At 39.3% G+C, this 25,303-nt stretch overlaps 1 protein-coding gene and 1 long non-coding RNA gene across 4 annotated transcripts in view; one reads left to right on the top strand and one right to left on the bottom strand.

The window, feature by feature from the left end:
• Positions 1 to 25,303, top strand: part of LOC103458553 (pleckstrin homology domain-containing family G member 3-like) — a 38,214-nt gene continuing 12,911 nt past the window's right edge. Inside the window, exons 1-4 of one of the 2 annotated variants that reach the window (XM_008399458.3) lie at positions 1 to 292; positions 5,932 to 5,993; positions 18,827 to 19,365; positions 24,277 to 24,377. In XM_008399458.3, the coding sequence (XP_008397680.1) occupies positions 5,945 to 5,993; positions 18,827 to 19,365; positions 24,277 to 24,377 (689 nt within the window). In that variant the 5' untranslated portion in view covers positions 1 to 292; positions 5,932 to 5,944. Of the gene's footprint in view, positions 293 to 1,950; positions 2,101 to 5,931; positions 5,994 to 18,826; positions 19,366 to 24,276; positions 24,378 to 25,303 lie in introns of those variants that run through there. The other variant, XM_008399455.3, reaches the window with a different exon arrangement.
• LOC103458551 (uncharacterized) lies at positions 7,763 to 13,263 on the bottom strand. Of its 2 annotated transcripts, XR_532589.3 has the most exons (3): positions 12,887 to 13,263; positions 8,501 to 8,592; positions 7,763 to 8,129 (listed from the first exon to the last, which is right to left on the bottom strand). It is a non-coding gene; the product is annotated as an uncharacterized LOC103458551 (long non-coding RNA). The 2 variants fall into 2 exon arrangements; XR_014085952.1 differs by having other exon boundaries at positions 7,763 to 8,592.

Below are 25,303 nucleotides of genomic sequence, written 5' to 3' on the forward strand. Positions count from 1 at the left end.
CCATGTTTTTCGCTGTCGTAAAGCGCTGTTTGAATATTTCCGGGAGGCAGTGAAGGCAGCAGCAGCAAAGGCAGTTCCTTCGCAGTACTTCAAAGATGCGGCGGTGGTGTGTTTTATACTCGGACCTGCTCTGGGATGTTTGTCTCTGAGAGGCATGTATCACGTAAAAAGAAGAAACTAATGAACTCAGCCGATTATTTCGTGTAGAGAGCTAGTAGAGAGGAGAAACTTTAACCAGGAGTTTTAAGTCGCTGGAAGATAAAAAAAAAGAAAGAAAAAGTTGGGGTATTCGGTACGTACGCTTTACAAACTTTACCCAGTCTCATCTGAATTAACGTCATTGTTTGTTAAACATGCTGAAATTGTGCATTTTGTTTAGGTTTAGCTGCTGTGTTTCTGGTGTTCTTTAAACAATGCCGTTTCATTCTCTCTTTTTTTTTATCGTTTGTTTAAACTCGCGTGAGCATGTTTTAAAACCATACTGATTTTTTTTAAGTCTTAATATTACAAATGATCGGAATCCATGCATTTGAATTAGCTTGCAGTTGTAGATGTAGATTCCGTTTAGACTAGTGAATTCGCCATTATTATTATGATGATGATGATGATGATGATGAATCCCTCCTTTGTGGCTGCTTTACTTGAAATCAGACTTTCTGCTTCATATAATTTTATAGCCTCAAAGCTGTACAGAAGCAGTGCCCTGGAGTTTCAGTCAGATAAGTTCTGTTTGTCTTTCTGACAAACCACTCTCACTTGAATGGACTTTGGACAGATGCTGCAGGGTGTATTTTATCCTCTTTATTACAGAGGTTAGACAAATCTGAATCCCGGTGCTATTTCCTGCTCTCCTGCATCCCACTCCTCCCCCAGGGTGCACACACTCTTCCCTTTGCAAACCGTATTGTTATTTCTAATGAGCACCCCACTGAGACAGTCAAATATTAAGCTCACTTTTAGGTCAGAAGCTCTCCCCAACCAGCAGCTGAAGAACAATGGGGACAAAAATCAATCAATTACTGCTGAAAAGCTCCATCTTGTGCTTCTTTGACCCCATTTGACCTCTCGCACAATAACGTCTCAACATCAGTTCTTACAAATGTTGCCTGAACAGAGCATTTGAATAGGTGGTCCAGACAGGAAGCTGCACAAGTGTGTCTTGGATCTCAGAGTTGGCCTTTGGTTACTTCTTCCACAGCGCTGGAAGACTGTAGCTGTGATAAAATCACCAGAGTTGCAGAATGTGAGGGCGGTTACTTCTATGGAGACCTTATAATTTTAAAACCTTGCAATAGAATATCTTTCTTTGTCCTGAACTTGTTTGGTGCTGAGGGACACTTGCAGCAGATTGATCACTGTATTTTTTTTTTTTTACCAGTATTTTCTGAAGTCTATTTAGTGTGTACACTAAATGCAAACACTTTACCATGGCTCAAACGTTTTGCAACAACCGCATACAATAAGTAAGAACCTTTTTGTAGGAGGAAGTTGTTTAAAAACGGATGAATAAAGAGGAATAAACAAAAAACAAATACACAAAATGACATATTCAAGGGAAGTCTGTGTGGCTTTTTGCCTTATGAGATGTAACCAGAGGCATGTAAGTAGATTTTTATCCTGGTTGACTAATGATTTACAACAAAATATCAAAACAAGTAAAATAATGGTAATTTGTTGCATAGATAATCAGCTTCTGAAGTGGGTTTCATTGATTTAACGAAAAAGTCTAGAAAGTAGCTTTAAACGCAACCTTCCAATGTTTATTGGATATATATATATAAAGAAGGCATGCAGGAGCTATATGTCATTTTACATCCCTGAATCCTTGAAGGTCTTGCTTTGTTTGCAACAGTCACAAAATAGCTTAGTGCCTTCAAATGTGGTGTGATGTACCTTTAAACTGGTACACTCCAGTTCTATTTGAAGACGTGATGTTTAATTTTACCCTGCAGTCCTGCCCTGTCCCCTGTCCAAACTGTGCAGGGCATTAATGGAGGACCTCTTGCCTTCTGCATGTCTACCGCTCATAATTTTAAGGAGTTTGAAATCTTCAGTTGCGACTTGCTCACACAGATGGCATTTTCTAACCTCACATGCCAGGTATTTGCATTTGTGTTTTTTATTGGATATTTTTGTAAGAGAAGAGGAAAGTGCTATTTTTTTTTCCTTGTTCACAGCAGTGGGAAACAATTATTCTCCCATTAAACTTTATTTGAGGTGTTGAAATGTAGTTGTGCCATATGGGCTGCATGCCCCCTGGCTGTTCATTTGGCTGAATCACATCTTCCTGGCGTATTTAGAAATGCGGTGGACAAAAATAAGAGGTTTGTTATGGGCTGTGTGTCTGTGTGAAGGTTGGACTAGGGTCTTTTGTCTAGTCGGTGGATTTATTTGAGTTGAAGAGTGGCCTTCAGGGCGTATTGTTTTCTCTAGAGAATGAAAAGCTGTTGGTCTCTTAAAGCCTGCATGTCAGAGAACAAACTGCAGGAGTAATGTGGGAAAAGAGGGCACTCACAGAAAAGCTTTTAAATGGGGTAGCGAAGAGGTCATGCAAGATAAACACCCCACCAGTTCTGATTTATTAAAAAAAAAAAAAAAAAAACTCCTTCCCTCTTTGACTCTTAAAAGCCCCAAGTCCAGGTTGGGTTTTTATTTGTCATTGACCTAAATATCTGTCCTGACCGACAGTGTTTTTAAGAGAAATTCAAGCCACAGCGTGTGACTGCCTCAAGACGCTCCAGAGTATTTATGTCATCCTTCCAATGTCCCATGTGAAGGCAAACACTTGTGGTAGATCTCATGCTGTGACAGAGAAGAGCAGGAGAAACATTTGGGCTCTTTCTGCTTTTGATTAGTTTAGACATTTGAGTTGTAAAAACAATTGAGAATTTGTCACACAAATGTCTTTGTAAATTGGGATTTAAATGGAGACCAGAGGCTCCTAGTCAACATGCCTTAAGATCACAGAGAGAGAGTGAGATGCGTCATAACCCTCAAATGAGAGAAAAATTCTGGATTTATTTTCATTAATATAGTTAAAATTTACAATGTGTCATATTTAGTGTTGGGGTAAAACTTGAAAACTGATTATACTTGCCCATCTCGTTTGATTGAGCTTGAGCTATTTTGCAAAAAATAATGGCAGAAAGTACTGACTGCGGCGGGCTGATGCCTGAAATTCCTGTCAGGTTTTTATGTGTAAACATTGTAACAACTGTTGAAAGATGCATGGAGCCTGAATGCTGTTGTGGAGCGCGCGACTAGAGCTTTCACCCGGTCTTGATCACATCCTTTATTATTGTCTATGCCCTCTGTGTATCTTCCTGAAGCAACAGGGAAAGTGACTTATCTGAAGAATGAGGAGAAGTGGTGATTTCCTCTGTAGACATGGCTGCTGCTTTCACTTCTGCTATAACCTACATTAGCTGAGGTAACATCTCCAGATAGTCATCAAGATCCAAAGGACTCTTTCCTATCGTATGTCAAATCGAAGATCTTTGCTTAAGAGAAATGCTTTACTTGTATATGTTGCTTGAGTGATGCTTTTACTGTGCGGTGACGACTCCGTTTCTGTTTGATTTCCTTGAGTGACGTATCTTAGCTTACATCTATCCCCCTCAGTCATTTGTTTATTTAGGATAAAAGGTGCAATTTGGTCCTCAACACCCAAATCTGTGTCAAGACTTTGGAGCAGAAGAACAAGAAAGTTTATCATCTCATCTGAAGAAACGATTCTCTGCCCATCCTCTTGTTCATAACCATCAGACTGGTTTTGTGGCATCTGTATCTAATTAAGGGGCAAGTCGAAAATTCCCATGCGGGGAGGTCCATGCTGTGGGTAATGCAGTCGTCAGCTGTGGGAACCAAATGCTCTCCATTTGTGTGAAATTGTGTTTAGTTCAGACACAGGTGGTGGGCTTGGCATGAATGTATGGCTGTATTTAATGTTTTCTTTAGGATTGAAAATTCTGGTCCTACCCCCTCCTTCGGAAAACGAAGCATTAAAAATGGCCAAGTAGTATCCAAAATTTGTTACTTTTTTCTGAAAGTTATACTTGTTTCCTTGTAAGGCAATTTAAAACTTTACAATGTCCCTGATTATAATCACTCCATAGAGCCTTAGATAAGACTGGAAGAGCATTTGGACACCCAGACGTCTATGTGTTTCTAGGTTTGAGCTCATTATTCCCAGTCTAGTCAGTCCTTGACCAAAGACAGATTAGCATAGTTTTGGTCTGAAAATTCGGCTTGCGAGCTAAGGGGTTGATGTGGGAGGGATTATTAAGGATTTCATTAGCTCAGTGTTCACCGAGATAAGTTGAAAGCCAAACTTTCAGTGGTTCTCCTCCATTTTTCACAAACTAACCTATTTTTCACAAACTAACCTAGTTCTTAAAACGTAATTGAGCCTGATCAAAAGCTTTAGACTCTAAAGCTTAACATGTGAAGAAAGCCATACGTAGTTTTTAAAAATCTACAAACTAAAAACTTTAAAAATGTACACCATACTTGTTCTACGTTTTAAAGTCCTCTTTAATGAGAGGTTAGAGAAAAATGTGCTGTAGAGCATTTCTTTTTTTAGGATGTTGGAACATAGTGCAACACAGTGTTACCTCTCCCCAAAGTGTTGCTGTGCACTGATGCTTAGCTGCCTGAAAGAAGAGTGTAGAGTTTTTTACATGCTTTCTAGACAACTCTGACTCTTTGGAAACCATTCCACTGGCAAAATAAGGACAGTCAAGGTGTAGAAACTAGCACTGTTTTAAAACTAGATGTGGGAAGCTGTTTTAAATAAATGTGTTTATATGGTCTCATACATTTACTATACATTTTCAGTTACAACGTGGTATGATAAAACCTCAAACCTGGCAATTATAGATAAGTAAACTAAAAACATATGTAGAAAAATATGGCATTGTCTCAGTGTGTGCCATGCATAACACTGTAGGTTTTATTTGGATCTGTTGTGTAACAAATAATAATAATTTCAAGCTCTACATTAGTCCGAGCTGCAGCTGGAGGGGCCTTTGCCTGAAGCAGTGATCCTAATGTCCACATCCAGTTCCGTGACTTGTATCCCTGCATTCCTGCACATCTTAATTGGTGAACCTCCGGGCAGCGGGTTTCGGCTGAGGCCCGGCTGGCCTCAGCTGGCCTTGCTGTCAGCTCGGCACAGTGGCCAGCAGATGTAACGGGAACAATGCCCATCCTAATCCCTGAAGAATTCCTGCTCTCCTCAGATCTATCTGGCCAAAGAATGTGTCATCTAAAAAGGCCCTGGGGCTCACCCGGATCCGCAAAGGGACAATTCTCATGCAATGTGTTAATTTGCTGCAAGGAGGCTGAGAGGGGAAGTTGTGTGAAAGTGGCAGCACATTGACTCCAGAGGGATACAGCTGAGAAAGCTACAGTCTGACATAAGACGGCATAGAATCCTTGATGTGAACCCGTAATCCTGCTAGATGACGGGGACAGGTTTTGATAGGAATTTAATCAATCAAAGCAAGCTGAAGTGCTAATGTTAATCAGTTTAGTCTTTAACAGTAAGTGACATGCTTCCATTTGATCTGTAATCACTAAGCGATATTCTATTTCTTTGCCAAAAAACCCCAAAACACTCTCTTGATCTTTCCACACTGATTAGATTCAGCTCAAATCAGCATTTCCTTTACTTACCTCTACCGCAGAGCTACACTATGCATTACACAAGTCTGAGTAGCAAGCAGTGGAATGGGAAGAATTTCCCTCTTGTATAAGATCACAGTTCACTGTGTGCAGTCTGGAGAGAAGAAGAGGCTTTTGACAAAATAATGATGTTGATAGCCCAGCAGGGTGACAATGATAAACATTGTTGCTCTGTGTTCACTGTACATCTTGGCTGGAAGTGTCTGGATCATGTCTGAATATTTGTGTTTTCCATTGTCACCTCAGAGGCCTGCGTGCCATGCCAGAGGGCTCCCATTCTACTCGCCACCAGGGCCAAATGGGGGAAGGTAAGATCAGAGGAATGTTCTCTGTTATGACACACATACAGTCCCTTACCAAAGTAGTGCGTTTTGTCACGGAAGTCAATGCGTTTTATTGGGAGTTTATGTGACAGAACCGCCTTTTACTATGGTTACAGCTGTAAGTAATTTTGGGTATGTCTCTACCAGCTTTACACATCTACTAATAACAGTTTTTATAATTGTAGTTAATAGTTCTTTGTCACGCCTCAGTAAATACAAAGCTTTCCAAATACAACCATCCTGAGAGATCCATTAGAAAGTTGCTGCAGCAGAATTGTAGTTGGAAAACACTGACATTTTCTTACTGGAAAAGTGAGAGATTTATTTTAGTAACCCAGTCCTCAAAATCCAGAAAACAAAGTGAGGATCATGGTGGATGAAAAAACCTTTTATGAGTTATACCTCATTAAATCTTAAACAGTAGTGTTTAACCTCATTTACTGTACATGTTGCTACAGTGTTTAAAAGAACCACAAATATCTTCCCTCTCACTCACAACCCATTTTCTTGTTGGACCACTACCAAAGACCTCTAGAGCCAATAAAACATTGAAAAATCTCAAAACAACTGTACTTTCTTAATTAGTTGACTTCTGAAGGCAGCTCTTTGCGGTTGATTTCATTTGGGTGTATCGGAATAAAAAAAGCAAATACACATTTCGGGGTATTTTTGTTTCTTCTTTGTGAAGCATTTTAAAAACTCCCATCATTTTCCTTCTTCCTCATTTTTTTTGCACTATTTTGTGTTTTCACATGAACGGCAGATAAAATTTAAAGTTATTAAAGCTCTAGGTTGCAGTCTGACAAAATGTGAGAAAGTTCAAGAAGGGGTATGTTTTCCATAAATCAACCATTTTTATGATAAAGACTTTTGACAGATGGCTGCTTTACAGTGTCTGGTTCCCTTAAGACAATGTGCTAATTTAAAAGGCCTTCTGCAGCGCATAGAGGGGAAAAAATGATGGAAACAGAAAAACAGAGGAAATGTAGAGACTTTGAGAGGCAGACTGAAAGAGCAATGAACTCCCCTCCTACACTCCCGACTGGCAGAGAGGCTCTTTGTGTGGCTGTGTGGAACTCAGCCAACCTCATCTCGCACAACTGTAGCCCCCAGAACATGAGCACATAGACCCAGAACTTGTCAAGATCCCTGACAGTCAGGCTGGTTTGTCTAACCAGTGGTGCTGACCTTTTATGCTGGGGGCCACTCAGATTACGTATTATTTTAGAGTTTATAATCTCAATCGCAGAGCCGCTGCCTTGACACAGGACCTCTTTGTATCTGTTTGCCTGCTCCGTCCTTCAACCCACTATCTCCCCCTCCTCTGCTGCACACATTTGGCTCTGGACTTCCACTTTGGCTGAAGAATATCAGTGCGTCAATGGTGGCTTTTTGTTCGCCCCACGCCTGTCCCTTTGGTTCAGCTGTAGCCAGAGGAGGATTTTGGCGAGAGAAGACGTGTGCCACCCTCATGCAAATTTTGTCTCAATTTCCTCATAAGACTGTGCTTCACCAAATACATTTCTTTTCTAGAGCTCACTTGACGCTCAAATCTTCTCTAAAAACTTGTTGATATTAAAGTGTGACTAATTGATCCCTGTTCAATGATGGATTAGGGGTAGTTAAGGGGAAAAGCTGTTAGTAATGTGATTTCTAGATGAGGTGATGATTGGGTGTAGTAAACAGCGACGATTTCATGAGAAAGCACTTTGTCTGAGTATGATCACCTTCAAGCTGCAGATTTCACAAATAAAACAAGGCTGTTGGTTTAATGATGATGGCTCTACCAAGCAATAACCAACCTGAGGCTGCATGAAAAAGCAATCTCGAAGATAAGTCTCCTCTCTGACCTACTTAACCCCAAACAGGAATGTAGCTGCGTGTGCAGAACGTACAGCTTTACAGGGGTTCTGGGGTGGGGGACTGATGGATCATCTCCATTCACAGCAGCTTTTCCAGACCAGTGGACATAGGATTGTGGACATAGATGGATGTCGGCACGGACGGCTGCGTCTCTCGAGTGAGCTTGTTAAGGGAGCTTCGTGGCCTGGAACTTTTCTTCATCTGTCTAATTGACTGTAGCGTTGATCACATGCAGCTCACGTGATAATTCAGCAAATCCTGTTAAGGAAGATTGAAATGAGTAAAAGTATACAACCCTATTGGATCTTTCCATTTTACATCTTATTACCTCCACCTGTTTCTTCAAGGACCATCATGTATTTAACTCTGTCTATTTTCATATTAACCAGTCTTGACAAAAAAAAAAAAAAAAAAGTTTTTTGCTGCTTCTCCACAATGACCAAATGTGTGCGATACATGATTAATCTATCAACAATCTATAGCGGTCTCTCCTGGGGATGTTTTTCTTGGGATTCCAGTTGTGTCATTCTCTTTTTATTTTTAAGTGATGGTTCTATCTAACAAAAAGTGTTAAATATAGTTTTACAATCTAATTATGCTTCAAACGTCTACAAAACATAATTCCTGACCTGTTTGTCGCATTCTTTGGTCTTCATGATGCTGTTTGGTCACTTATTTCCTCCAGCAACCTTCTAAGACCGGAATCAGAATATCTGTATTTCTATTGAGAATAAATTACACACAGTGAGTTTAATGATTAGGCAAATAAGGCAGATGCTTTTGCTGGGTTTTATTTAGAATTATCAGAGTAAAAGGGATATAGAAATATAAGACACATTTTAAAGTTTTGAGATGAATCAACTTGTTTACACCTCACAATTACGCTCATTATATTGGTCTGTTATAAATTCATAATCATTGAACTTTATTCATTACCATAAGAAAAACTGAATGCATTCTAACTCCTTTTTATGGCCACACAGCTATCGTAACTTAAATTTATAACCCATCACATTCCCTTTATTCTGACCTAGATCTTTAAACTACCAACAAAAGACCTGATTACAATGCATTTTATTATTTTACAGCCTTCGAAGATAACTTTCCTTTTATAGAGATCTTCCAGCAGATTACCCACATTAGTTACAGTCTATCTCTACTTTGGTTCTTGCTGTTAAAAGGCCTCCCTGCAGCCCAAGAACTTCTTCTGCAGCACAGTCATTTCACATGTAAGCAACCCTATTTGTGAAACACTATAGAAAAGTAGAAAGCTATTGTATAATAATCTAGTCATTTTAGACTTTTCTGTTTCCTAAAAGGCTTTAGAGCCAGATACAGTGATGTTAGCTTGGCTGTTATGGACTGTACATTTTACAAAGAGCTGAAAAGTGCAAGAAAAAACACTTTCCCACCCAGTGTAATGCTACATTTGATAAAACGGTGTGATGTGTTAAGTAAATGAACTACTCCTCCCTGAGCCTTCACACTTCACACAGTGGACTTGGCAGAGAGCTACTAACGGTTCAGCTGATTGGGGGCAGACTGACAAATTGGTGGTAATGTTTACAGTGGGCTTCAGGCCTCAGAAGTGTGTATTGTCCAAAGGAAATGGGAGTTTTCAGCAGATCCTGCCTGGCTTGCAGCAAGCGAGCGCCTGAAGAGATTTTGGAGGGGATGAAGGCAGGGGGGTATTGTTGATGGAGGAGTCTGTAAAGTGGATCATCACATGCCTATGCTCTGAGGTCAGCTGGCACGGCTGGATCCTTTAAGAGGCAGAGGTTAAGAACGGAGGAGTTTTATAGGATAAGATTTGACCTTTTTTAGGAGTTTTGGCCCACTGGAACAATGGGAAGTCTGCCATTTTTATCTCATCCCTTTTCCTGTTGAAATCCTTTTTTCTAATAGCTTTTCCAGAAAAAAAAAATTAAATAGAAAAACTACAGTCAATAAACGGCATAAATTCACAGAGACACATTTACTTTCACTTCGGAGCTGCAGAATTCCCCTGAAAGTTCCCAAAACATTTCGACCTTGACTGTTGGCGAGGAATGCAGGTTCAGTTTGTATCTGTGTGTGCATTCACCGTCTGTTGTCCTCGAACGGTTTATTTACAGACCAGTGGGCTAATCATTAACAGAGCATTAAAAGCCCATAGTAAGGCCAAACACAGCTGTACATCAACCATCTGGTGCATATGAAAGACAAAAACTCTTGAAGTTAGCAGGATTCTTTCCTCTCCGTTGAGGAATAACAAACCAATCCAGGCCTTTGGATTCAGTTTCTGATCACCAGAGTTTAGATCAATGCTGTTGGATAATGGTCCACGAAGGCTGAAGGTTTAATCTGCGGAGGCACCATTTATGTTTACACCTCAAACCCCCTTGACAGGAGGCTATTCATCAGTGCCAGGTGGGGAGGAGTTGTTCCTGAAGGACCTCAGACTAGCTCTTCGGCCAGCATCAGTCTCTGGGGGAGGAACAGATTTCCAGAGGTTGTGAAGGGGTCTTTGAAAAGGAAGTGGTGAATGGATCTTGAGAAGTACAAAACTTTATTAAGACGTAGACCAAAACTTTTCCCCTCTTTATTCCCAAGTAGGTCATGCACTTCATTTAAAGAAATCCTAACACACTTGTTTATATGATTAGTTGTTGTTTTCTGTCTAGTGCATCTCATGAAGTCTGAGTATTGTTGCCAAATTAATCTGGCCAATCTAACACAGTAGCCATGGTCATTAAATAAAAAAAATTGTACTTTTGACATTACAGGAATATGTCAAATCTAACTGGAAAATATAAAGCTTTTAGTACAATCTATCCTTTCCTGGTAGATTGCTGTGAAGATGTTTGAATTGATCAAACAAAGTGAACGAACACCACAAGATGTCTTGGCTGCCCAAGAGCCACTGACTGTGGATACTTTACTCTTGACCTTCTGACCTTGGAATCAGCGGATCTCCACTTCTTCAAGCTCTGGGACTTTGATTTTGAATAACAGAATAAAAAATGCACTTTAATTTGAAAAGAAAATTTTAGCCCACAGTCTCTTTCTCGGGAGGAGCAGCTACATCTTTGTGGAGTGGCTCTTTAAGTCCCGACTTTGGCTGCAGTCTTTACCCCTGAATGTCACAGAATGACTGCTGCTTTTGTGTTTATTCCCTGTCGCAATTTTCCTTCCACTCAGTTTTATATTATTATGCTTGTCAACCACAATGTATGAGCAGACAACTTTTTTAGCAATGACCTTTTTTGTGGCTTATCATGAGCAGAGGGCCAAAATCTGCTGGGTAGCTGCCAGATCAGCAATCCGTAACATAACATATTTGTCTTAATTTTTTTATTATTATTCTCGTTGGTCTTATGTAATCATATAATTTTTTTTGTGAAACTGGATTTTGATTTTTATTAACTATAATTATTAACAGAAATAAGCACTCGAAATCTATTGTTCTCTGTGTTAGAAATGTATATAATAAGAGATTCACTTTTAGAATTTAATTAAATAAACTCACCTTTTGGTAATATTTGAATTTATTGAGATGCACTTGCATAAATTAAACAAGGTATAAAGATGGCCAATTTTCTCTTTACATCTAACTACACAACTAATGAGCTTCTTTAGGGAAGATCTCTTTTTAGAAATAGTGTGGAAAGAATTGTTTCATCTTGCTGCCTGGAAGAACCAAGAAACTTGGAAATAAAAATCATAATCCAAGATGACTATCACTGTGGTCTTGTAGCAGCAGATGTCTCGGGGAAATATCACAAGGTGTCTTTAGTTGTGATTCACCCTCCAAAGGTTCAGATTCACCATCTTTTGATACATGAGTCATTATGAATCAAGCAGAAAGGGCTGAGCAAAGGTTGACTGTTTCACTTGCAGGAACATGTTCTTCCACAGTGTTGTTTTTCTTACATAAAAAATAATGCTTGTTTTTGAGTTCTTAAAATAAAAATGAAAGATGGATTTTATGACAGATCTGCTGTAGGCTGGTATGTGTTATGTAATATGTGGGTTTTCTTGGAATAAGGCTTTTATTTTTCAAATGCCAACAGTTCCCTATTAGCTTTCAGATAAGCATTTGCATGTTGAACATAGATGCAGACTGCGTTGTTCCTGTTTCTGCATCTTATTTGCTTAGAAAACAAAGCACAGTGTAGCTCAGCGCAGAGAATATTTAAGGCCGCCAGCTGTTAACACAGGCTGCAGCTCGACTTCCAGCTAAGTTCAGGTGAACTAGTCATGAAGGTGCGCCTCTGTGGGAGAATGATTCCTTCAATGGAGAGATGACACGCTTTACATCCTGTCATATAAAACTGAGTCACTCAAGTTTCTGGAATTAGAACTGTATTTGGGAAGAAAAGTGATTTCAAAACCTTTGTAACATGGTCTTTCACTTTGCTCACTTGGCTGGGGAAATGTCATCACCTTCAAAATGAGGTATGGAAACATTGTTATATTGAAAACTGTACAATGTCTCAAATAAGTTTCTTTTAACATTGGGTTAATTCTTTTTTTTGTTACACTTAAATGTTACATCACCAACAACAAATTTTGTTGTCAAAGATGATTTTATTTTAAAGGGAAAAAACTAACCTTATGTACATGTATGTATAACATACTGAAATGCGTGACAGTACTGTTACCCACAATGAAGTAGACTACGCAATCTAAAAAAGCAATATTTTATGTCCCAAGGAAATTGAGAATAGTTGAGAAAACTGTAATTGTCAAAAGAATGTTGGTAAAGAAATGCTTATATGGACATTTTAAGGCTTTGGGACCCCACAGCAAACACAAAAAACATGAATTTTTACAAACGCAAAAAACAATCAGTGGTAAACTTTCCTAGAAGAGATTGGCCTACCAAAATTACTCCAAGCAAGCCTCAACAAATCATCCAGGAGGAAACACTGCAGACCTTACTTCAGTCAATGTAATTGTTCATGATTTAACAGTTAGAAATAGACAAAAAGGTGCATTCATGGGAAAGTTTTAGGACCAAAACCCTTGCTGACCTGAATGGACACGAAGGCTCCTCTTATTTTGCATCTTGATGACCCAAGAAAGTTTTGGGAAGCTTTTCTGCAGACTGATGAGACAAAAGGGAAACTTTTATGATGGTGTGCACCCTGCTGGAGTAAAACTGCCAAAGCAATTCAAGAAAAAGAAAATGATTTCAACAAACATAACCCTGAAGCTGACCAGGGTCAGGATGACTTCCCATGATAATAAAACCACAAAATCTGGTCTTTAGCAAAAGATTCTTAATTGTTTTTTAACACAGGGTACAGATTTTCTCTTGGCACCAGTTGTTGCCACAACGGTTGGTACAAGCAGTTATTAGATTTAGGGTGCAGTTACTTTTTCATATTGGACCAGGTTGGTTCAGCTTGTGGTTTTTTCTTAATTTATAAAACCATTATGAGAAAATTGCTTTTCTATTTAGTCTTATTGTTTTTCTCTGTCATAAAAAAAATTCTTGATAATCTGAAAAATGACACAAAAAAAAACTGAAGAGAACTGTGAAGAAGTAAATACTTTTTTCACAGTACTGTAATATTAATGCATCTTAAAGATTATCATAGTCTGTTGATCCATTGACTTTTTCAGTTTTCTAGGAATTGTGCTATGAAATTAAGCAGACTTTATGATAACTTTTGTTTATGCTTTGATAGTTACTCCCTGTCAAAAACACGTTACACCGGAAAAAGTTGTTTTTAAAGCATTCCATCATGTAAGGCATAAGACTATGGCAATTTCCAATGCCAGAGAAAGCAAAATTTTGTTTGCCTTATGCATGTATTTTGCATGATCATCTGCATAGAGGCTGGTTTGCATGATCCGATGAGAAAAAGCAAGTCGTATCATCTCAGTGTTGTGCAACTACCAGTTAACGTCGGCGCTGCAAGCTGTGGCTTATCGCGTTGTCAGGGGATGTGTTAAACTTCAGCTGCAGACAAGTCACTGGAGACACGTTGATGTATCCCAGATCAAGTCACTGGGGCTTGTTGCAAAAACATTATTGTTTTTCTCCGAGTGTCTGTCATTAACAAGGAATGCAAAGTCAGCATTTAGTCAAGCTGAAGAATTTCTAAAATAAAAGAATTCTTTGTCTTTGTTTCACCGACAGCTTCAGACGGGGATCATCCATCCTGTTCATATGACAACATTTTTGGGGAAGAAAAAAAAATTAATGACCAGGTGTTTGAGTGTTTCTTTCAATGGTTCTATTCATCTCTCAGTCTGCCCTATAAGGTTTTGCTTCTTATGCATATGGCTATGATGTTGGAGTCAGACATATTTATGAGCTGTCTGTGCTGTTAACTGCAAGATAAGATCAGTCTGAAAGGAAAATAAGTGAAGACCTAACATTACTAGGTCTAGACTGATTAGTCACTCAGCCCTTTACTCTTAGTTATGGGGGAAAAAAAGACCCATTCTGTACCTGCTCTGTCCTGGTGAAGCTCATCTCAGCATCACTAGATGACAGGAGTAAAAAAAATAAGCATTTCAGGTTATAAGTAATATTTTAAAATTACACGATTAGTACTTCTATAGCTTCAGAGGAATTGAATTCAAATATGTTGCTATGGAGATCTAAAAGTCCAAAATAGGTGTGTGTGCGTGTGTGTGTGCTCCATTCTTCACATACTTTTATCTGTACATTTTAAACATACTCTGGCAGTGTACAAAGAAAATTTCAAGAATTACAATTAGAGGTTGGAGGAGTTTTTCAGGAATTTTAACTATCATCCTTCTAAAAATAGCTGGTTTTTCATCACTGATAGCTTAAGGTCTTAAGGTGTGAAAAAAGTCGATCAGTAGAATGTTATCTAACTGCTGTACAATCCCTTTGGCCTTGGCTTGGCTAACAATAATACAGTGGCATGACGATGTAATTACCATCCTCTCTCCCCCATCTTTCTTCTATATTAAGCTTTAGTAAAAATCTATTTTTTTTTGTAAAAGAATTACAAATTTATTTAATACTACTCCTTTTCTAAATTATCTTTCTCTCTTGGGTTGTTGTCTATATGAGGTTCGCGCCATGACACTTCTGTCTCCATCCAGTCCTGTTGCGAGTGTCCTGTCTGACTATGTCCTGCCGTCCTTTTGTCCTCCACTACACAACCTATCCAGCGTCTTACATCGGTCTTAACACATACGCTATATGTACATGTAGATAGTTTTGTACACATTTACACATACATACCTAAAAGTATGTAACTTTTATGAAAAAAAAAAAAAAGTTTTACTTATTAGTTGAAACTGCCACTATGTTGTTCCCCCATTCTCAAGCTAGTTTATCCACCGATGACGGCAGATAAACTGTTTATCTGGAATGGTAAATTGTTTCTCCGCCATTAGCGCATTTAGCAGCGCTTACACGTGTTTGATTGACAGCACTAAGACCCTCCTCCTACCTCTGGTTGGTGGTTTTTGACCAGGAGCAGTGCATTTCTTAAATCAGAAATATTAGCACTGGGAGAAGGCAGAGGAGCTAGATTTTTTTCCATAGATTTGTCTCATGACATAGTGACAGTTTTAACAAATAGTAAAAAAAAAAAACTTTTTAAAATTAAAAGTTACATACTGCAACTTCAAAGACACATATTTGGATGTGTTTATACTAGAGTAATTAATATTTTACAAATATACTGTCCTTTTTAAATGGGGAAAAAAAGAAACTATTTACATCCATAAAACTTCTAAAATAATTAATTTATTGACTGTTATTTATAATATCTAATTAAGCTGAAAATACAATTTTGAATGAATGGTTTTCCTGCTGTTTATAGAAAAATTATTACCATTCATGCCTTAAAAATGATATTTTCACAACGGTGTAATTTGTAGTTAAATATTTATTAATTTAAAAAATATTGCTTTATTTTTATCTCAACATTTAACAAAATGTTTGTGGGTTAATTTGTTGCCCCAAGGTCTGTTTATATCAAAAAGGCTCCAAAAACAATCAACCTAACAAAAGAATGCAAAGATACTGAAGCACAGAATCACAGTTGGTATCAGATTAGTATCAGCAAAATAAAGAACTGTGCAAAAATACAACACGGTTGCAATTTTGTGAGTATGTCAGGACTTTGGTTGGACCCACACTGTACCCTGTTCTTCACATCTTGCAGCAAGGTGGCACAGTAACAGGAATGCTCTTTGCCACTCTGAGTGCAGATCCCTCAGAGATTAGTAATAAATGTCTCCACATGTGAGTTGCACCAAGCAAATAAAGACAGATACTTTCCAGTGTGTGGAGATAGTTTATCCCCTCTATTGTTTATTGTTTAAAAGTGTAAAGAAAAATCCTGATAAAGAGGAAGTCACAGGGGATGGATAGGGCTTTGTAAATGACCTCATCTTTTTTTTTTCTCAAAACAACAAGCAGGCTGGAAACGCCTTGCACTGCTTTGCACAGAACCAGGCATTCAGCTCTTCCAAGATAACCAGGTCATTTGCATTCCTTTGCGCAGCTTGTTTTCACATGGGCAGCACTTGGTCCACCACAAAACGTGCGGTCTGTGTGGTATCAGCTGTAGATAATTCCTGCCTGTGGAGCCTGTATCTGAAGTGGTCAATCAAAGCCACTGCAGAGGTCAACCTTGTCCTTAATTCAAGAGTGTGCTCTGGCTTTAGATACGTCGTGAGTGTGTTTGCACCTTTACCGCAATGCTTGACATGCATTGTAACTCTGGTCATGCAAAAGTAACTGCGTCACTTTTGAATGGTATCTGAGTGTATAAATACAGGCTTTAGACCATCTTTAGCTTAGGATGTTCTGTTCCTCTTACTGCTTTTTACTTGGCCGTGTTTGCAGCTTTATTAGAGAGGAACATTGGGTGGGAGGAAGCCATGGAAAGAGGAAGCAGTATTCACATGGCAGACTCAAAACCAAACGCATCAATAGAAGCAGATGCTTTGTTTTAATTCATGTCGGTATACTCCCTTTACACCACGAGTCATGTGATTTGTCACAGAGCGTAAATGGCCTTCTCTAGTGGTCGACTTCTGCTTGCCAACTCAGCCGTTTCTCCCAGAGAGGTTGTTCATGGGAACTCTGCTGCTGGGAAGCTTTGGTGTGGACTGCGGATCAAGTACTCCACTGTGAACAACATGAGCTCAATACTGACTGACTCATGGAAAAGATTAGGGATGCCAAGGGGTGGAAGTGTGTGAATCTGCATGAAGAAAAAGAAAGTTAGTGTTCTCATGTAAGGTGCACATTAAACTGCTGTCAAGCCTTGATAAATCTCATGCTGTAGCCACTTTCCTGTCTTTGAAGCTAAGTGCAAAAAAAAAATATTTGAAGTTCTATGAACAGAGGTGAACTCCAGATATTAAACCGGTGTCTTTTTTCACAACAATATAAAGTTTGTTTGACAATTGTGGCTGGTTGGCCCAAAGACATACAATTGAGGATTGCATTGATGCTGAAAACTTGTCAGCGATCGCGTGGAGTAAAATTGAAAAAAAAAAAAAAAACATCTGCAAGGCATTACCCTCATTTCGCTGATTAGCTTAATGATGGTTTGTGCGGCACAGATTTTTATTTATTAGGCTGAACCTAAATGAACAGACAGAGCTCCACTTCTTTAACTTAGTAGAATGGTATTGGCCTTTTTTGGCCTTTAAGGAAGTGCAGCTCTCTGCTCAGTGGCTGCTCAGTGCTCCATTCTCACACTGGTATTATTTCACATATTTAGGAAATGCTTCTAAGGAAAAGTCCCCATCTGGACAGGAAGGGAGTGAAACACAATATGGATTAAATTTCTCTTAAATTCAGACATAGTTCTATAAAAACATATAAACAACACTCTGTCTCCTTACCCCTGTATTTTCTTTTAACTCTCATCAGCTTCCCGTGCTCTGTTTATCCAAGCTTCAACCCTCAGTAGGCTGGAGAACAAGAGGAAATGGCTTAGTTTTCCATCGACTGTACAGTGTTGCAATTAGGCCATGTCAGTAATGATTTGTGTCAGCTCTTTTACTGCAAAATACAGCTCCTTGTTTCAGCTTGGGAGTAGACATGCAGAGCTCTTGGCTGTCTTTTGCAGAGTCTGAAATATCAATGTTTTCAATGTAAACAACTGGCATACACAGTATTTGATATTTTGTTATTATCTTGGGTATCTGAATGCAGCTTGAGCAATGCAGCATTTTATTGAGGCTCAAGGACATTACCATTAAGGATGCAGTGATCAGATATTTGAGGGCAACCTCCAATCTATGGTTTTTGCAAATTTTTGACTTGCTGATGCTAATTTTGGTTACTCAGATTTTTAAACAAATTTTTAATTCTCCAACCTTCCTGATATTAGCTCTCACTACTTCTCACAGTGGAAGCAGTCACTGCACATTTAAAACAAAGACAAAATTGTAGTAGCACTTTAGCGCAGTTTGCATCTGTAAACGTAAACATTGGCGCCTCTATTAGTAACCTAGAAAATGTAGATCTGTATCTTAACTCACAGATTTCCAAATGACTGCCGACATTTCCACATCCAGGGTAAAAGTATAACAGACGTTGGATGAAAGTTCAAATGGATAAAACACAATAGCATAATCAGCCGTCCAGGTGTCTACTGAAGTCAGCTATGAGTCAATTTGCTCCTTCACCAATTTGACTAAACATTTCCAAGGCATATGTTTTAGTCCTTTAGTAATTCGTACTGCAGTATGCAGGTTAACATCGTCCTTTCACGCCCAAAAATGTCATATAAGAAACTAACAAAAACTACTGGAGTACGAAATGGTACAGGAGTAAAATAATGTAGAAACCACTGACATCATAGAGCTTCTTTTAAACCTCTTAACCAGGAATGGCATTACAGAAGATGCTGTAAATGTGATCAAATCTTGCACCTTTCTCTACTTCCAGTGTTTGTTTTTTTTCATGTTTACCTTTCTCAAATATTGACACCTACATTTTGTGTTGTTCCCAGAATCTTCTCAGCTGTCATCGCCCCTCTCCACCAGCGACCATGTCAAGGATAACATAGATTTTGGCCCTGACGACTACAGCCAGATATGCGTGGAGCCACTGGACGGAGAGGGCGAACGTCCCGTGAGCCTGGTGTCCACCTTGTCCTCTGGTTCGTCCGCTGATAGTCAAAGCCTTTTTGGAAGTACAGCAGCACTTCCGTCCTCTATCACAACTCCCCTACCAAGCGAGGAACACATAGACCTGGAACTGAGCCCGACACAAGGCACCAACGGGCAGGCCGGAAGTCAGAGTCCTCACCTCAAAAGTTCTGGTGGCGGCTGGCGGCGGCATCTGGAGGCCTGTGTGATCAACAACCAGCGGAACAACAACGCCTCTGCCAGCAGACTGGCGAGGGGTAAATTCCTTCACATGACCGCTTCGCCTGTTGTCACAGACACTATGGCGCCCAACCCAAAGCTTACCTATGTGGACCGCGTTGTCATGGAGATTATTGAGACGGAACGCATGTACGTCACAGACCTTAGCAGCATAGTGGAGGTAAGTTATTCTCAAACTTAATGTGTGTTATACTATTTTATGCCAGGTCTTGCTTTTGTAGGTTCCAACACATTTCCTTCCAGGATTGACCTATTTTATTTTTTTATGGTCCATCCATCTTTCCATCAATTCTAACCAACTTGGTTGCTTAAAAAATAAGCATCCCACAGCGTATTGATGCTACCACCAGTGGGAACGGTGTGTTCATGGTGACTTCCAGTGTTGGTTTCCTACCACGTATAGAATTTAAGATGTAACCTCAGTTAAATTTTGCTTTTATCCGACCACAGCTTTTCCGTTTGTCGTGTTCCCTACAGGACTTAAGACTTTATTTTTGCAATGGCTTTTCTTCCTTCCTTTCCCATAAAGGCCAGATTTGTGCATGACCATCAGTTGTCCTGTCAGCAGATTTTCCCACCTTGATCTCCTTGCTCCTTCTTCTTCCTGTCAGTTTAACTGGGTGGCTATTTCTCAGTAGGTGTGTCACACTTATTGTTTTCAGATGATAAATTGTACAGTGCTTCATGATATTCTAAAAGTTTGAGATGTAGACTTTTAAGTTTTGCTTTATTCTAGAGATGCCTGGTGTGTTTTTTTGTCCTTCATGACGCCGTTCGGTCACTGATGTCTTTCAACAAACCTCTGAGACCTTCATAGAATAACTTGTTTTATGCTGAGGTGAAGGTGATGTATAATTTACTGCAACAAGGTGACTTCTGAAGGCTGCACTGGATTTTATAGAAGGATGAAGCAGAGCACATATGTCCCCAAGTCTCTTTATGTTGAAAACTATGAATAAATTTGCCAAAATTTGATAATTATAGTCTGTTACCTATAATTCCAATAAAGTGGTGGGAGAACTTTAACGGGAGATTGTATTCACGTTGAGACATCATTTTATATTGTTGCCAATAATATGTATTTTGTGTGTATTTGACCCACATTGGCACTCGGCTGTGACATAATGTCTGCAGTGCTCATTAGAAGTAATATATTGAATTTGAAAAGCCAGACACCGGCGCAGAGAGCTTCCACTCCGTCTCTTGGAAGGGGAATAATGTCTCCTGTGTTCCAGGCAGCTGTTTGTGAATTAAAAGTGTTTTGGAACCCTCTGTTGGATTTTTCTTCCTCATTCAAAGCCCCAATACGATTTTCCCTCTTTCTAAATAGATCAGCCAGTGGAGAAAAATGCATGCCAGACATCTGGTTGTTGCTCCCTCTTTGCTTACAGGTTTTCTTGTTTATAAAGATGAAAGCTGACGAGCAGTTCATGATCTGGACTGGCTTTGTTGCATAAACACTGTGTATTTACAGTGCAGTGAAAGTTTACAGCCTGTGCAGCCTGGGTTTATAGATCGAGCGCTCATATTTCGACTGAAATGGGGGGTTCCTAGTGCAGACATCATCAGCGGCTGGGCTTATGTGTTTTGAGATTGTAAAAATCTCCTTTGAAAAATGAGAAGAGTAAAAAGAAATGGGCAGTGATGATCTTACAACGCAATTATCACATTTTCTACTTTTGTAGTCACTGGCAATTGCTTCCAGAAAAGAAAACTCCTTTTCCATCGGTCTTTACTCTTTTCTTTTCGGGATCATTACAAAGTCTGAAGACGGTAATGGCTTTAACATGTGAGGCATTTCTGAGACTGAATGGCAGTAAAAGAGCCAGCACCCCTCCTCACCTTGTCTCAGACGGTGCTGGCGTCTAACATTTGCTCAGAGAGCATGCACTGCCCTAGATCAAGTTTGAGTAATGGCTCGCTCCTGACAGACACTTCTAGGATTTGTAACTATTTTAGCTGACGGCAGCAGCAGCAGCTTGGCCTGGTCTTGGTCATACAGGCCCCCGCTGCAAACTCCTGCCTCGCCTGAACTCTCCGGCTGCCCCGGCCAACACAAACACCCCCATCTATCCACCAGCTGAAGAAATAACACAGATGAAACGAGTGCAGTTGGGATTTCCATAGGCTAGTGTGGGAACACGACTGGGCACAAATGAAGCCTCTGTCCTTTTATGATTACAGCCTGACTTCAATCATTTTGATTCCATGCAGCTAATTTCACACCGAGCCTTAGATCTGACAGACATGTGAAAATGTTTCCTCTCAGTTTGGCTTTGTGTGTGTGTGTGTCTTTTTTTTTTGTTTGTTTTGTTTAGGAAGCCAAATACTGACACTGAAGTCATGAGCAGCTGTTTGACATATTGATGTGTCTGTGAGATCCACCTTATCAGGCTCAGTCTCAGCTGCGTCCGTGGGATCCAAATTTGAAAGGCAGCTGGTTGACCCCAGCTGATTCCACATGCTGGAATACGTCCCCAACAACTGGCCAGAACACACCCAGAGCAATCATTCTGGTTGCTGGTGTGTGTGTGGAAATACTTGCTCTTTTTTTCACTTGCACTCTTAAAAAATGATTTATATTACCCATATCAGTGTTACAGCCCCCAAACAGCCGTCCCTGTTCTATAATAAAGAACAGCTTGTAGCACCAGACGATACAAAACTTTAAATCTCATGGTATGTCAAAGGTCACATTTGTGGTGGATTTACCTTTTATATATGTATATTAGAGACCTTTTGCCGCAGCTCATTCAGTAATTCATTGCCTGTAAGCTGTCGAGGTATTTTGCAGCTCTCTATCCAGGAGGCTGCTTGTGTGTTCAAGGTGTTTACTTGTGCATTCTTTATTGAGCTGTTGCATATTTGTTTAGGCTCCTTTTAGCCCACTTCTTTACCTTTTTTGGTGATGTTTGCATGCCACTTGGTGTGCCATTAACCAAATACGATGAGGAGGGGGGAATCACAGATGTTGGCATGCTATGTCCATGGCATTTTTAGTTATTTTTATCTACTTTTAATAAACTCCAGAGGTCCAGAGGGAGATGGGTTTCATTTAAGGAAAGTAGCCTGTGCTGAAATTCTGCCTTCTTGTTGCTCAATATCTCTTCTCTAGTGCGCTGAATAAATCTTTAGGAGTCTCACAGGTTTGTTAGGTAACATTAGGGACTAAACAAACATGCAGAGTAAGGTGATCTGACCATATAAGAACAAAATTCAACATTTTGTCCTACTTGCAAAACATTCTGTGGCAAAAAAAAAAAAAAAACACAAAAAAACAAAACAACACTACACATTACTATGATCACATCACTTGGTAAAACGTGGTGGCAGCACAATGCCGTGAGGATGGTTTACTCCAGCAGGAGCAGAGAAGCTGGTCAGAGTTGAGGGGAAGAAAAATGGAGCGAAGTACAGGAAAATCATGGTGGAAAACCTTTTAAAGGTAGAAAAAGACTTGAGACAGGAGCAGAGCTTCACCTTCCAATTACAATATTATGCTTTAGATTAATAGAAATTAATATTTTAAGCTTATTGTTTAAATAATATTTCTTTAGGGAAGCCTAAACACTACTATCATTTTTTTATCTTAGTGAAATTAAGGTCTTTATCTCCAAAACTGTAACAGCTAGATAAGATGAGCTTCATGTTGACTGAGCTGGCCCAAAATATAAGCAAACTAAGACCCCGATTAAGGCCTGGTGGTCAGAACACTGTATCTCAGAACAGATGTTGCTCATTTTGCTCCTTCATTATTTCATACCATTGTAGATAAAGTTAGTAAATCAGTGTATTTTATAGGGTTAGGGTTACTGTTGCGGATGATGGTCACCCTTCTCCGTTCGCGCACAGCATGTTCGTGGAAAACATGGTGCTAAATGACCTGCAGACGACCTGATTCTAGACGGTCGGTAGATAGGTCAGTCAAACTTTAGGTTACAAACCAGCGTTCTGACAACTATTCCAGCATGCACCGCATGCTTCTTCTTCTACGGGGGAAAATGAAGTCGGTGGCTGCTTACCGTAGTTGCTAGACCTGTTGTGGCTCAATATTGGTCCATATATAAGGCTCACCGGATTATAAGGCGCATTGTCAGCTTTTGAGGAAATTGAAGGTTTTTAGGTGCGCCTTACAGTGCGGAAAATACGGTATTTGTTACATAAAATTAAGTTTTGTGTGTAAAATTAATCAGTTTGTACAGGTCTGGATTATGTTTCAGATCTTCTTTGACAATCAATGTTTTACAGAAGTGAAGTGAATGTCAGCAAGCAGGAACCAGGAAGTTATTTACGGTCACTTTGTTTTGGGCATTGATCTTCAGTCGTTATAAAAGTCTAGTGTCCCGAACAAAGAGTAAAATACAAAGGTCACAGAAAGTTAATTACACTATACCTGCCACTTGATTATTTGTTATATTATTTGTTTCCATAATCCATAAAAAGTTGAGTTTGTGCAAAATGGAAGTGCTTATTGGAAAAATGGCGGATTGATCGAGAACCTTCTGAACTTGTTTCGTTCATTTTGTAGTCTTTATAAAGAATTGCCAAGCCATTACTTTCAAAATACCTGATTTATATAAGTATTTAATTCTTTAAAACGAATCTAAATGATTATAACATCTAAATTTATTCAAAAGAAGTGAAAAGTGTCCTTTGTCAAAAATGGACGGAATATTTTACTTGATATTTTTGTAATCATGAATGAGAAGGCAAGTCAGAAAAATAAACCATTCTCAATTTATTTACAGCTTCCACCTTCCATATCTGAATCCCACAGGCTCTGTCTGTTAATATACAATGGAAACTGACTTGTGTGATTGTCAGTCAATTTAGTTAATTCCTTATTGACCATCTAGATATGCTGTCTTAAATGCACAGCATGTGTACTGTAAAACAAGGTGTTGCTGTGACCTAAAATCTGCTTAGAGCCCCATGCAACCTAGGACCTGCTCTGCTTGTAGAAAGTGTCAGTAGCTACCTGCTGCCTCCGCTGGTAGGAATCTGAAAACGCATGTGTGAAATATTTCACCACCGGGTTTAAATCATTACTCATTCTTTCCCTTTTCCTCAGGACTATTTGGCACACATTATCGATTTGAGAAATCTCCCCATCGGGCACGAGCAAGTGATGGCCTTATTCGGAAATATAGAGGACATCTATGAGTTCAACAGGTAATGAATCATCCTCCCCAATGTTAACAAATGCATAATATTAAGAATAAAAACAAGAATTTGGTTTGATGTGGAAAAGTAGATAAAAAATGGGAAAACTATAACAATATGAACGGTCACATATTATTCTTAAGTAAATATTGTTTTGACTCGTGATAGACTGGAAATCATTGTTGATGTTACATTCCTGTGCAGATTACATGAACAAGGAGTGTGTAGGATGACGGGCTATATAAGTTATGCATCAGAGGATGTTTGTTTTTCTTTTTCATTTCAACTCATAGCTTGTTGTTTGACTTTCACCACAGGAAAGACTGTGATTAACGGGTGAAAAAAATGAAAGACTTGTTGCAGCTGGCTTTAAGTTTCATCATTTTGTGCCTGTGTTGCTTAATGAATTCTGCTGCCAAAACACATTAACACTCTTCTTTCCTTAAAGGAATGAGCCTTTCTTTTAAGGCTGTCAGGGACTTCAAATAAGGAAGATTAAATGTAGTTCCATCTGTTTCTATGAAGAAATACTCAGCAGGTGAATACAGGCTCTGTATTTGCTTTAGTGTTGCAACAGAGTTGGTGTGTAGGAGGCTAACCAAAGGGAAACCAGGGTTCTGTGTGTGCATTGTTATGTTCAATATTGTGTAGAGTACAAGTTGTCCTCTGGGAGTCATCAGTACGTTTTAGGTGTTCTTGACAAACACTTGACTTTCATGAAACTGTAAGTGTTTTATCGAAGAATGGTGTCTTTGTTGCACTAATCCCTAAACTATCTGTCTGCATGAACAAATAACACTGTTTACGTAACAAACGTCAACAGCAGCACACTTCTTATTGTAAATGCCAGCGCAAACAAGTGCATCTGCGGCTCTCTGAAAAGCATATACTGCCACCTGCTGGCTATTTCCCTAATTGTATCGTGTAATATCACA

This window comes from Poecilia reticulata, chromosome 22 (assembly GCF_904066995.2).
Source record: "Poecilia reticulata chromosome 22, P_reticulata-male-v2, whole genome shotgun sequence".
In the NCBI taxonomy this organism is placed as follows: domain Eukaryota; kingdom Metazoa; phylum Chordata; class Actinopteri; order Cyprinodontiformes; family Poeciliidae; genus Poecilia; species Poecilia reticulata.